This window comes from Drosophila mauritiana, unplaced genomic scaffold (assembly GCF_004382145.1).
Source record: "Drosophila mauritiana strain mau12 unplaced genomic scaffold, ASM438214v1 Y_36, whole genome shotgun sequence".
Taxonomy (NCBI): Eukaryota; Metazoa; Arthropoda; class Insecta; order Diptera; family Drosophilidae; genus Drosophila; species Drosophila mauritiana.
Genome location: NW_022881582.1, coordinates 377091 through 389417, shown reverse-complemented (window position 1 = coordinate 389417; position 12327 = coordinate 377091). Strand labels below are relative to the sequence as shown.

General features: G+C 43.1%; 1 protein-coding gene across 1 annotated transcript; it reads left to right on the top strand.

Annotated features, from left to right (window-relative positions):
• Positions 1–3135: 3135 nt before the first annotated feature.
• Positions 3136–3715, top strand: LOC117150149 (protein O-mannosyl-transferase Tmtc3-like; the record flags this gene model as incomplete). The annotated part of the gene is made up of 1 exon (XM_033316951.1): positions 3136–3715. A coding segment is annotated over one exon (459 nt), but the record flags the coding sequence as incomplete, so codon positions are not given.
• Between the last annotated feature and the right edge of the window lie 8612 nt (positions 3716–12327).

Sequence of the window (12327 nt, the reverse complement as noted above, 5' to 3'; positions counted from 1 at the left end):
ATCTGGTATGCAAGCATGTCTTCATCCAGTTTCCTAATGTCCCATACCGCTCCTAGCGCCCATCTTCGCTGTTTGGGTATCGGCCTCATGGTTGCTCAGCGTTATGTCCTCATGGACCATCCAGTTCGAGCTAGCCACTAGAACTCTGCTAACAAAGGGCCATCAATGAAAGAAGTACCTCTGTCATTATTAAACGTCGGTTTGAGTCCGTCGTTTAGCAATACGAGATCTAGCAGGTTCTTGGCATCGATCACTGCTCGACCTCTTGTGTTAGAAATTCGACTGCCCCATTCTGTAGCCCAGGCATTGAGGTCACCTCCGATGACTGTTGGTCTGCGCCTACTTGCATGGTTGACCAGCTTTTCGAGTATGTCCTCGAATGGTTCGGGACTGTCGCTTGGTGGAGCATAGTAGCTGTTGAAGTTGATTCCTCTAATTTTCGCGTATGCTATGCCGCGCATTGGTACGGTTTCCCACTCCTGTACCAATAGTCTGGATGTACATTTAATGGCCGCCTTGCCTGTCTCATCGGGTAGCACTCCTGAGTTGCCCACACCAGGAAGGTTCACTCAGAAGCATTACGTCCGCATTGCGCTCCTTCGCTGTTTGAGTCAGGAGGTTCTGTGCAGCTGCGCAATGGTTGACGTTGAGCTGAATGATGTTAATTTCTTCTGGCATCATTTTGACGGCTATTAGCTCCTTTGGTGTTAGCTTTGTAGGTGGGGCATGTAAAACCACCCGTCGCATGGTTCTTGTCCACGTCACTGCTGCAGATCAGGCATCTTGGTGGGGCTACGCAGCCCTTTGCCTTATGTCCATGCTCGCCGCACCGTAGCAGCAGTCAGAGCGATCGACTGACTTGCAATTGGGAGCCCGGTGGCCGAATTCGAGGCATCTGAAGCATCTTATTGGGCGAATGTCTTTGGTTAAGCGGCAACGTGACCATCTCACGGTTACAACGCCCCGGTTGATAACCGCAATGTGCGTCCGCGCACATCAGCACAGAGGCTATCTGGGTCCCGTCACGCATCCTGCGGAGGCCTCTTTCATCCTCTGGTTCTAGGCAGATGCCCTGAAATTGGGAGACCAGGGAATTATGAAGATCCTGGGCCGTCGTAGCCTCGTCTACTCTGCTGCAGATTAGCGCAGTCCTATGCGCGCCCATGCGAACCGAAGAAATCTCTTTGAGCGTCGCTTCTGGCTCATTTTTAAAGTTGGGGATGACCTCAGAGGCTTTACTTTCTAATTCAAGAAGTAGATCTCCCTGTTGCGTTCTCCTTATTTTACGTACGTGCTTGCCGAATTCGCTCAGACTCGGTTCTGCTTTCAACTTCCGAAGCATATCCGCGTACGTAACCTCACCTGTTTTTTTCAGGATTAGCGCCTCAGGTTTTTTGCGCAGGTGCTTGGGCTTCACCTTAGCCCATTCTTCGTCCTTGTTAGCGTCCCTCCTTTCCGGTTTGGAGTCAGCCCTCGTGGGTACCGCCTTACCGGTGGATTTCGCGGCAGATGTATGGTTGTCCGTTTTGGGGACCTGCACATTTGGTGAAGCCTGTCTGGGTGGCTTGTTGTTGTTACCCTCCTGTAGCTCAATTGCTCTGCTATTGAGCGCCGATAGGTCCAATAGCACGCCCCTGTCCTCACTGGTTACGTGGCGCCTAGTCTCGAGCGAGGATAGAATGGCGGTGATCTTGACTTTCATCATGACCCTTCCCTTTAGGTCCTCATTCTGGAGCGTCGTGGTCAGTTCTGGCGAGCGATGCGCCGATCCTGATTAGGACTTCGCTCCTGCCCTTTGAGCCGGAACGCTGATGAAGTCCATCGTCTTTTGGCTTGTGGCAGTCGTGGAGGCTGTAGGGGCCAGAGTCTCCACATCCACAGCTGCACTGCAGTCGCTAGTTTTCGGCGGCGGGGGCCTGCTTACTCACTTCCCGCAACCTGGATTGGGGTTCCGACTCCTCTTATAGAGGACCTCGATATCCACTCCTCCTAAACGTGTCGTTGGGGTCGGGGGCACTGCCCCCCTTTTCTGTCCATCTGATATAATAGGGGGACTATGGCTTTTTGGTCACCAGCGCTCCGTGGGAATTAGAACTAGTTGCAGTTCTTGATTTTGATTTCAAAATTTTAGTTCAAATTAATTAATTCAAACTTGAATTTGAATTCGAATTTCACGTTCAACGAGCGCGCGGCCGAATGCTGATCGCACCGCTGATCTGGCAAAGCCAGACTTACCAGCTCGACCACCGCGAAAGGTTGGCAATGCTGTCTTATCTGATGCAGCAGATCTGATTAATTGCCAATTTAGCTGTTTACGGCTGACCAGACTCGTATATGTCGAAAATCGCGCAGCGCAGCAAAAAGTCGTGCGTAATACGCGGGAACTCGAACGCTTCGCTTTGTGTCCTTGCATGTGTGCCTATGATCAACGCAGCGTCAGTCGATTTACGAAAGCGACAGTGTGCAGTTGTTCTTACAATAAAGAGTCATAAATAAAGAAAACAAACACATGCCTATTTATTTCATGCTAGTCTCACAATATTTTATAATTGTATTTCACAATAATATTTATAAATAGGTTATGGGCCCAGACACAAAATAGCATTGAAATGGATAGGTCTTTGGTTGTTTATAACAAGATAAAATAAAAAGTCGAGAATAATACATGTGTAAGTTAACAACTCTTAACATAATAATTCATAGCAACTAAGTAGCTCTACGTATAGAATGCTGACGCGCCAGAATTGAGTTCAGCGCTCTGCGCAAAGAACGTCCGGCAACGGAAGGCTGACACTTCTTGTTCGGAGTGTTGCTTCGCGCTGCAGGGAATGCTGAGTCGGCTTTGCCGACTCGTCTTGTTGCCGTTTTGGAAAACTTAGCTCTATGTTTTGTTATCTCTTTAGTCTCAGTTTTGCATCGAAATAAATCAGAACGTGCTCCGGCTTACAGTCTCAAATAATAACTGTACTTATTATTCACATTGCTACGCCACAAGGCTAGTCAATAAACCTAAGGGGGCGAAGTCAAGCCCTCCAACGTAATCTTCAGAAGAAGACTCTACCGACGCAAACGTCTAACCACCGCTACCGGCCGAGAGAAGTTTTTTGAACAACGCGGGAACACTCAACCACTTTTAATCTGGCTCTGCTACTGGCCGATACAAAACGGCCCTTGGATGAGGTGCCATTTCTGAATCAACTGATACGACATCATCCGTCGCATGTTAAAGGCCTGATCCTGCTGGGCGACATCTACATTAATCACATGAAGAATCTGGACGAGGCGGAGAAGTGCTACCGCAGCATACTTCACTACGATCCCCACAACACTCAGGGCTTGCACAACCTCTGCGTGGTGTTCGTGGAACGTAAGCGGCTGGCCAAGGCAGCTGCATGCCTGCAGTACGCCCAACGCTTGGCACCCGCCGAGGACTATATCGGTCGGCATTTGCAGATTGTTCTTGCACGACTGCAGAAAATCAACAAGTTACCTGAGTCGGCGCCAGAGCGAAAGCTCGCGTATGAGGACTACGATCCCCTTGAGTTTAAACTGCCTCAGGATCGACCATCGCATAAGTCGCGTAAAAGATCGTAGCAGAAGCTAGCCTAAATCAAATAGCAGTTATGAGCATGTAAAAAGACAAGAGTTGAGTTGGTGGAACGCAAGGTTCCCACATTCTGTGAGACATACGGAGTCTGATAAAAATAACACAAAGTGAAGATTGGACCACATCTTCCACACAATTCCGTTGTACTTATTAGTTATTAACGTAATTCTTTTCTATTTATACAATTTTTGTGTGTATGGATTTAAGGTACCATGCCATTCGTATTGTGAGATCTGATATTCTTTTTGTAATTTATGTATGGAGGCCTGGCGGTCTTGCATTTATTTAAATAACGTTATTAAAATAAATGATACGTATAAAACAAAAAAAAAAAAAAAAAAAAAAAAAACATAATTTGTATATATACATATGTACATACATATATGCATTGAGTTGTATGTACATACATACATGCATAATATAATTACATACATATAGTTGTATGGCAATTTAATTTGTGCGCGTTATAATCGATTATCATAATTTAACAATTTTGTCACATACACAGAAGTGATTCTGTGAAGCGATTCCACGACGCCGCGGAGCCCCGTAGCTGGCGTCGGTAACGTTTTTTTTCTTCTTTCTCTCTTCTTGTTCTAGACGTTACCATTAGCATTTCTAAGAAGACAAGTCAAAAGAAAAAAAAAAACGAATACAAGTTGTGTGTATTGATTAATAAAAAATATGGATAAGGGCAAGAGAAATATTAAACCATTTGATGGGGGAAAATGTTCTATTTGGAAGTATAGAGTGAGAGTGCTTCTAGAAGAAAATGATTTATTGAGTGTAGTAGGTGAAGAACCAAATATAGTGACTGTTGAAATTAAAAAGGCACAAAGCCAAGCAAAAAGCATAATTGTCGAATACCTGAGTGACTCGTTTTTGTTTCATGCCAATAATTATAGAGGCGACTGTAGCGGTAAAATAATATAGTTCCCGATAAACAAACTTTATGGAGCTTGCGCTCAGCTGTGACACACTAATTTGGGGTCATACAAGATGCAGTATTTTGCGGCGGGAATATACTAGACGGGATGCAACCCTTATCAGCTGCACCCGGAAAGTTTTGGGATAATTTGGTTATCGCAAATAGAGTGAGTTTCAGCTGATAGTGACTTCCGCCGATGGCCTCGGCTTGAGTTTCCGTTTTATTTCTTTTCTAATGAAATAGTCGATGAGTCAAGTCGTGAAAAGTTCGTGTCGTGAAAAAATTATAACCTGAGGGCCTGAGATTTTTTTTCTGTTCGCTGAAAATATTTATAGAGTGAGTTTTCGACACAAAACGGTGCGCGGGTTATTATTATTATTAAGTGGGTTTCTATGTCTTTTGCGACCCATACTGATCTATTGTACTACCCCTTCATAGATCTTGATTTATTAATAAGTTGGTTTGTATGTGTACTGCGACCCAGTCGGATCTATTGTACTACACCTTCATGACTCAAAGATCTCCCTGAAGTCCAATGCACTGTATAAATGCCAAAATTTTATTGGGGTTCAGGGCTGCAATTGTTTGCCGTGGGACTATGTACATGCCCAGGAGTCTGTTCCTCCTGTTGGAAAGCGCCATACAGTCACATATAATATGGGCAGAGCTCTCCTCCTCCATGCAGCAGAGGCGACCGAGTTCACTGTCTGCAATGCCAATCTTATGCAAATGACTGCGAAGTTGGCAGTGCCCCGTAAGAAGGCCAGTTAAAATGCGCACGGTGTTTTCCCGTGTGTCATTAAGGTCTCGAATCTTTTATGGTTATATTGACTTAAGTAAGCCCAGTACTCTGTGGTAACCAACACCACAGAATGGTTCTCTGCCCCTTTTCTGGCTTGGTTGTCCGCTAGCTCATATTCCGGGATGTTGTTCTGTCCCGGGACCCACCTTATTGTGAGTTTGTTGACAGCTCCTAGTTTGTCTAGGGCCTCCTCCTCACTCACTTCATTTACTAGCTTATATGTTATCTTAGCTTTGCTGAGCGCCTTTATGGCTGCTTGACTATCAGACAGTATAGCAATGTCCTTGCCATGATAGTTCCTTTGCAGATTAAACTTCGCACAGCGTCCAATAGCACAGACTTCAGCTTGAAAAATGATGGTGTATCTGCCCATTGATTCGTGGTATTTCAACTTGGGGCCTACAACCCCTAGCCCACTTCCCTCGTTGGTGAGGGATCCGTCTTTATACCACTTTATTGTTTTTGGTTTCATAGGGTGTACTTTCCCCAGGGTTGTCCAACTATTTTTATTACTGAGATGAGTGCTGAGGTTCTGAGCGAACCTATGCCCAGCTGGCATCTCATCCCTTGGTTGCATTAGCAAAGGGATATCCCTTTTTAGGCTTTCAGCATCCTTACTTGTGAGGCAGTCATTTCCTTCTCGCTCAATTCTTATTAGGGTGGCTTTCCGATCCATTTCAATGACGATATCAAGCGGCGTCACCTCTATTAGTACTTCTAAGGATGCAGTGTGACAGGAACGCATTGCTCCTGTCATGCATATGCAGGCCCTTCTTTGCAGCTTATGGAGTGGTGCTAAGGCGTGCTCTATCACCCCAGGCTATTGCCCCATAGGTTATTCTCTGTAGCTTGTACCTATTTGTGCAAGGAACAATAACAATTTTGCTAGGATTTACGATCAGAACTACTTCCTTGCACCATTCGCTGGTCATATTGAGGCCCAGTTGAATGATATCGCAGAGTGTTTCCTCATATTTACCTCTAGCTATAGTGAAAATATAGTCAGCATAGCCTTAGCAAAGTATACCTCTGCGGGTCAGTCTGTCCAGCAACTCGTCTACCAGCAAACTCCACAAGAGAGGCGAGAGGACACCCCCTTGGGGGCAACCCCTTGTGGTAGATACGGTGGACGACTGTCCTCCTATAGTGGCCATGGCTCGCCTAGATGCCAGTAGTGATTTGATCCATCTGCTGGTTGTTGCATATAGTTCTCTACTTGCCAGGGATGCGTTCACAGCCTCATGGGAGGTATTGTCGAATGCACCCTGTATGTCTAAGCAGACACATAACGCCACTTCCTTATGAGTAAGTGCATCCACAATAAGGCTTTTCAGGTGATATAGGGCAGTATCAGTTGATCTGCCCGCCCTATAGGCATGCTGCGTCCGTTGGAGCGGATGCTCTACAAGCAGAGTGCTTCTAATGCTGACATCCATTAGCTTTTCCAACGTTTTTAGCAAAAACGATGTCAAGCTGATTGGTCTGAACGACTTCGGATCAGTATTTCTTTCCAGGCACTGCGAGCTGATTTAGCGCTCGTTGTAGCAGGATTGGTTGAATGCCATCTGGACCAGGAGATTTGTAGGGTTGGAATGTACCAGTATCCCATCTTAATCTCTCCATTGTTACTATTGATTTTGCTTTGGCCCAATCAGTAGCACACGGTCTACTTTGTGCCATTACCGCGGTATTCCCATCCGTTTGAAGCGTGCTTCCCGGAAAGTGAGTTGCCAGTAGTAGCTCAAGTTTCTCCTTACTTCCTATAGTATAGGAGTTATCCTTCGTACGTAGTGCCTGATTTGATTCTGACACTCCTTTGGAGATTGCTATGTGAAGTCTTGCGCCTTCACATGTGTTTACTATTGCCTCACAGAAGGTTCTATAGTTAATTCGTTTGGCTTTCCTGATCTCATGGTTATACATGGTAGGTTTATTCCGGTAGGCATCCCAGTTCTCTTCTCTTTTTGCTTTGTTAAAGAGACGCCTGGTCGCTTTCCGTAACTTCTCCAATTGGTCGTTCCACCATTGAGCATCTTTTTCCCTCTTGGCGTGGCCAATGGAGCAGTTTTCTCTAAACGCGTTAGAAAGACAGGACTTAATATCTTATACGGTGGCCTCCAGTTCTAGAGTGGTAAGGAGTTTCCCGGTTACCCTACTCCGCAGTAAGGAGGCATTGAACCCTTCCCAATTCGTATTCCTGGGATTGTGCCTACGCTACATTGCCGACATTTAGGATTTTTAGATTGTTATTCAAGATAAATTCTAAGAGTGACTCACCTCTTTGGTTCACGTCGCTGCTGCCCCATATCACGTGATGTGCATTTGCATCACATCCGATGATGATGGGTGAGTGTGCCCTCTTGCAGTATTCTGCCAGTGCAGTGATTTCGGGCGGTGGGCACGCCTCGTCACCGGCAAAGTATATCGATGCCACCACAGTCTTCTTGGCTGCTACCACATTTTCTACCACGATCGGTACATAGTCCCGCGTGAGAAATTCTGTAAGTATATAATAATTAATACTTCTACATGTGAGGCTACAGGCTCTAGGGCTAGAGGCCCGTTGATCCCAAATTACCTTGGCGTTCTTCATGTACAGTCCCTTTATTCCCTGGTTATACCTTGGTTTCTGTACCAGGGCTAGCCCAAGATGTTGTTTGGTGAACATCCTTGCCAGCGCAGCCGAGGACGCCTTGGCGAGATGGATGTTCACCTGAGCTATCCCTGTACTCCCGACCATTAGATGATCGGCTCCATCGGCGGCGTTGCTGATCTGGAGATACCCAGATCACCATCCACCGGTATCGCTTCTTCCTTACTCAGCATGTCTAGTTCCATGCCTAGCTCCTGAGAAGATAACGGGGTCTGATCCCCCATCTCGATGATGGTCGCATCAAGATCCTCGTCATCCGAAAGTTCCTCGCTGGATTCGGAGAGCTTATTGGGCTTCTTCTTCTCCGCGGACACTAGTGGATTTCGAGGAGTCTCGACCTGTCTTGTGCCGGATTTGATCGCTTTGTCCTTCTTTAGACCACAAACTGAGATGTCTCCAAAACTGAAGCTCAGCTTGGCGCATGAGTTGTCATCAATGCCAAGGCTGAGGAGCGAGCCACCATCCTCATTCTTCCTTGATATGAGACGCCAGTTCTCAGTGTCCAAGTCTTTCTGTTTCTTGATCAATTCCATGATCCACTTTGGTGTTTTGTCCCCTGTCCTGGGGCAGAAGATGGTGATGTTTTGTAGTAGTCGCCCATCCCTACCTCCAGGGTGACACCGCTCCACTTACTGAGGCTGGGGACTGCTGATTGCAGCCACTCAGCAGTGGTTGCGTTGCGGCAGTCCACTATCAGGTGGCCAACCCTGAAGTGGATTCCTCCAAACTTGATTAGAGAATCCCAACGGGAGAAGATTATTTCCTCCAGTAGTGCGTCCTCGAGCTGTGAGAGGTTCTCACTGCTGAGGATGACTTTGAGGTACCCCTCTGATACGACCGCAACCTTAATGGGCCCAGTTAGGGCTGCATAAGATGGCTTGCGTACCTCAGTTGCCCGGACCACCGGTCCTAATTACCTTCTTGTGAAAATAAACAAACGTTTACTTTAACTGGCGCCCAACCTTAAAAGGGTCCTGCCGCGGAAAAAATCCTTCGTCGTAACAAAAATACAGTAAGTGCACCCCATAGGCTGCCCCGGTTCGCGAACGATAAAAACAACAAAAACAAACAAATACAACAAATCTGTAAGAGCACCCAATTGGCTGCCAAGTTCACCGTGGGACGGATCCTGCACAAAAAGGACTTACTTACATCGGCCTGAAGGCTATCGCCGCAGGAAGCAAAAAGGAAGAATACCAAATAACCGGTTCAGGATGTATTTTATACTGTAAGTAAAGCAAGTTAAGAGATAAGAATAAAAAAAAACGCAAGTGTAAAACATACAAAATCTATAAGAAAAGTAAAAAAAAAGAATAAAAGCAATTTTAGAAGAATACACCCACGAACTTTTGCACAAACCTGGCAAGGCAAACGTGGTTGCAGATGCATTGAGTAGACCTCCCTTCCATACGCCGTGCACAGTAGTTTCAGCTCTCCCGAAAAACTAATACCCATGGCAGAAGAACCAATTTTTAAAATTCAAATACTGCTATCTTGAGGAAATTAATCTTAAATAAATTTGAAATTGTTTTTCCAACATATCACAGACACACTATTACAGAACCAATATTCAATTCAGACAATTGATACAAATTCTAAAAGATAGACTCAATCCGTCCGTCATAAATGGAATCTACACCGACAAGAAATTTATCCACTTTTTAATAATTACAAAACCAGATTCTCTAATAAAATAGTTACAGACCTGACCGACAAAAATGACCAAGAAAACGCAATTATATCGGAACACAGGAGAGCACACCGCAATAGCAGCGAAAACAAACAGCAGCTGTTAGAAAAAGTATATTTTCCACAAATATAAAAAAAAAAAAAAAAATAACGAAGGAATGTCGGACATGCAAAGAACAAAAATACGAAAGACACCCAAATAAGCCAGAGCTACAAAGCACACCTATACCACAATACCCAGGGCAAATTATTCATGTCGACTTTTATCTCACATGTAAACAAGTAGTCCTCACAGCAATAGATAAATTTTCTAAATTCACACAAGCAAAAATAGTCAATTCAGGAGCAACCCAAGACATAAAACAACCCCTGAAAGAAATATTAATAAACTTCGGTATTCCTGAAGTAGTGGTAATAGATAACGAAAAGTCCCTTGGATCAGGTATGCGGATGCTGCAAGACCAATTCAATATAAAGGTCTATAAAGCACCACCCTACAACAGCTCAGCCAACGGTCAGATCGAACGCTTTCATTCAACTCTTTCAGAAATTATTAGATGCCAAAAAGCCGAGAAATTACACAGTTCATTAAACGACCTGATAGAGAGATCAGTTGTCAAATATAATTGTTCAATACACTCAACCACAAACAGGAAACCGGTCGATTTATTCTTTGGCAGAAAAGTATCTTTATATCTCTATATATATAACTATTACAGACAGAAAACTACGGACAAAATCAAGCTCACGCAGAAAAAAGATCTAGCTCACCATAATAAAAGTAGGAATCGGATAAAAAATTACTATCCTGGACAAGAAATATTTGTACAAAACAATAAAAGATTAGGCACCAAATTGTCACCCAGATACAAAAAAGAAATTGTCAAGGAAAACAGAAACACTACAATACTAGCAGAAAGCGGGAGAATAATTTATAAAAAACTAATTCGAAATTAAACACTATCACTTACAGAGCCCTTCTGACTGTGAGCGCTGCGGACGTACAAATAACGGACTACACTAATTCTGACATGGTGACACTGACTACAGGACTAGCCAAGGTTCAAACAGGGATCTTCTGATTAATCCATATTATTGACATAGAGGAATATGAAAAAACAATTGATATAATAAACCAGACAGCCGTAATGAAATTAAAAACTTAGGACCCAATCCTACCCTTCATAATAGAGGAAGTCAGGATTTCTAAAAACCTAATCAATAGCTTGAAAGTCATGAGTATTAAAAAAGACATATAGATCTAATAGGTAGTGCTTGGAAATGGCTGGCTGGATCTCCAGATAGCATAGATTTTGAAATAATTCAAGAAAAAATAAATTCAGCTTTAACTAACAATAATAACCAGGTTATTCTTAATAGGCTTATCATTGACAAAATAAATAAAATCACTCTGGCCAATAGAAATTTAATAAACGGCCTCAAATATGAAGGAGACGCTCAAAGGGATACTAGCACCACATTAATGTTTCAAATTCAAATGCTTTGCCATACAGTGCACTATGGTCCAGAATTCGTTTTTTTTGGCATAAAGTCTAAATTTTTATGTCAATAAATCGTCGTTTTGCAATTATTTTTTAATAGAAAATTGATCATATAAATAAAAACCAAAAACAAAATTGACCGAAAGCTTCACTAAATCGTTTTACGAGCTTTTAAAGGTGAAGTGTTAAACAGCTGATTGAGGGAATGCAATGCCCGCCAAATTATTTGCTTACTTTTGGACGTGGTACGATCGTTAATACGCATCCATAAATTATAGTAAAATATGGAAAATATATGCCAAGGTATGATGTTTTTAACGTATGTAGGTAATATATGTGTAGTTTTACTGTTTTTGTCTTGTGTAACAGCCAATTTATGTGTATTTTAACAGATAATTCTAACGTGTCCCCTGTGTTTCATGGAATATAACTAATTTTCTGACAATTTTTGACAAAAGTTAAAAACGTCAGTTTGTACCTTTAACTATTGTCTTTCACGGTAAAGTAATATCTTTTGCCCATTTTTGCTCCTTTTTATTAAATTTGATTTTATATAGGCAAGTTCGAGTTCAGACATAGCGACCTCCTAGACATTTTGAGGCGTAACAATAGGCAAATAAGTTATGTTTCAGATTACATTTATTCCTCAATCAACAATAATAATCAGGAATCGAAAAAGACAGAAGAGGTTGACAAAAAAATAGTAAATTTTGAATTATTTATTAAAAGAAAACTGCCCGAGTGTAATAGACAACTAGCCCGATTTATTTCCAAACATACCAAGTGGATGGCGTCTAAGATAAGAATTCTTGTTAGTGATTTTGAAAACTCCAAAATACCCCAGCAAATGGGACGTCGAAACTTATCTTACCAAAATGCAGGAGAAAGATTAAGAACGAAACTGAAAGTGCGAGTAAAGCAAGGAATAAACTTTACACAAGGGACCAACTGTCACATGCAAGGAAAAGTAGTCGGATCAATACGATGAGTGATATTTTCCACAGAGCGATTGATTCCTCGGACCCACTATTATCAACAATTAGTTTAAAAGAAAGAGAGAGAAAAAATAGGAAAAAACACTTCCGAAGGCAGTAATAAGTCTTTTGGAAATACAGTCTAATTTTAAACCTTATCAATCAGACAAAA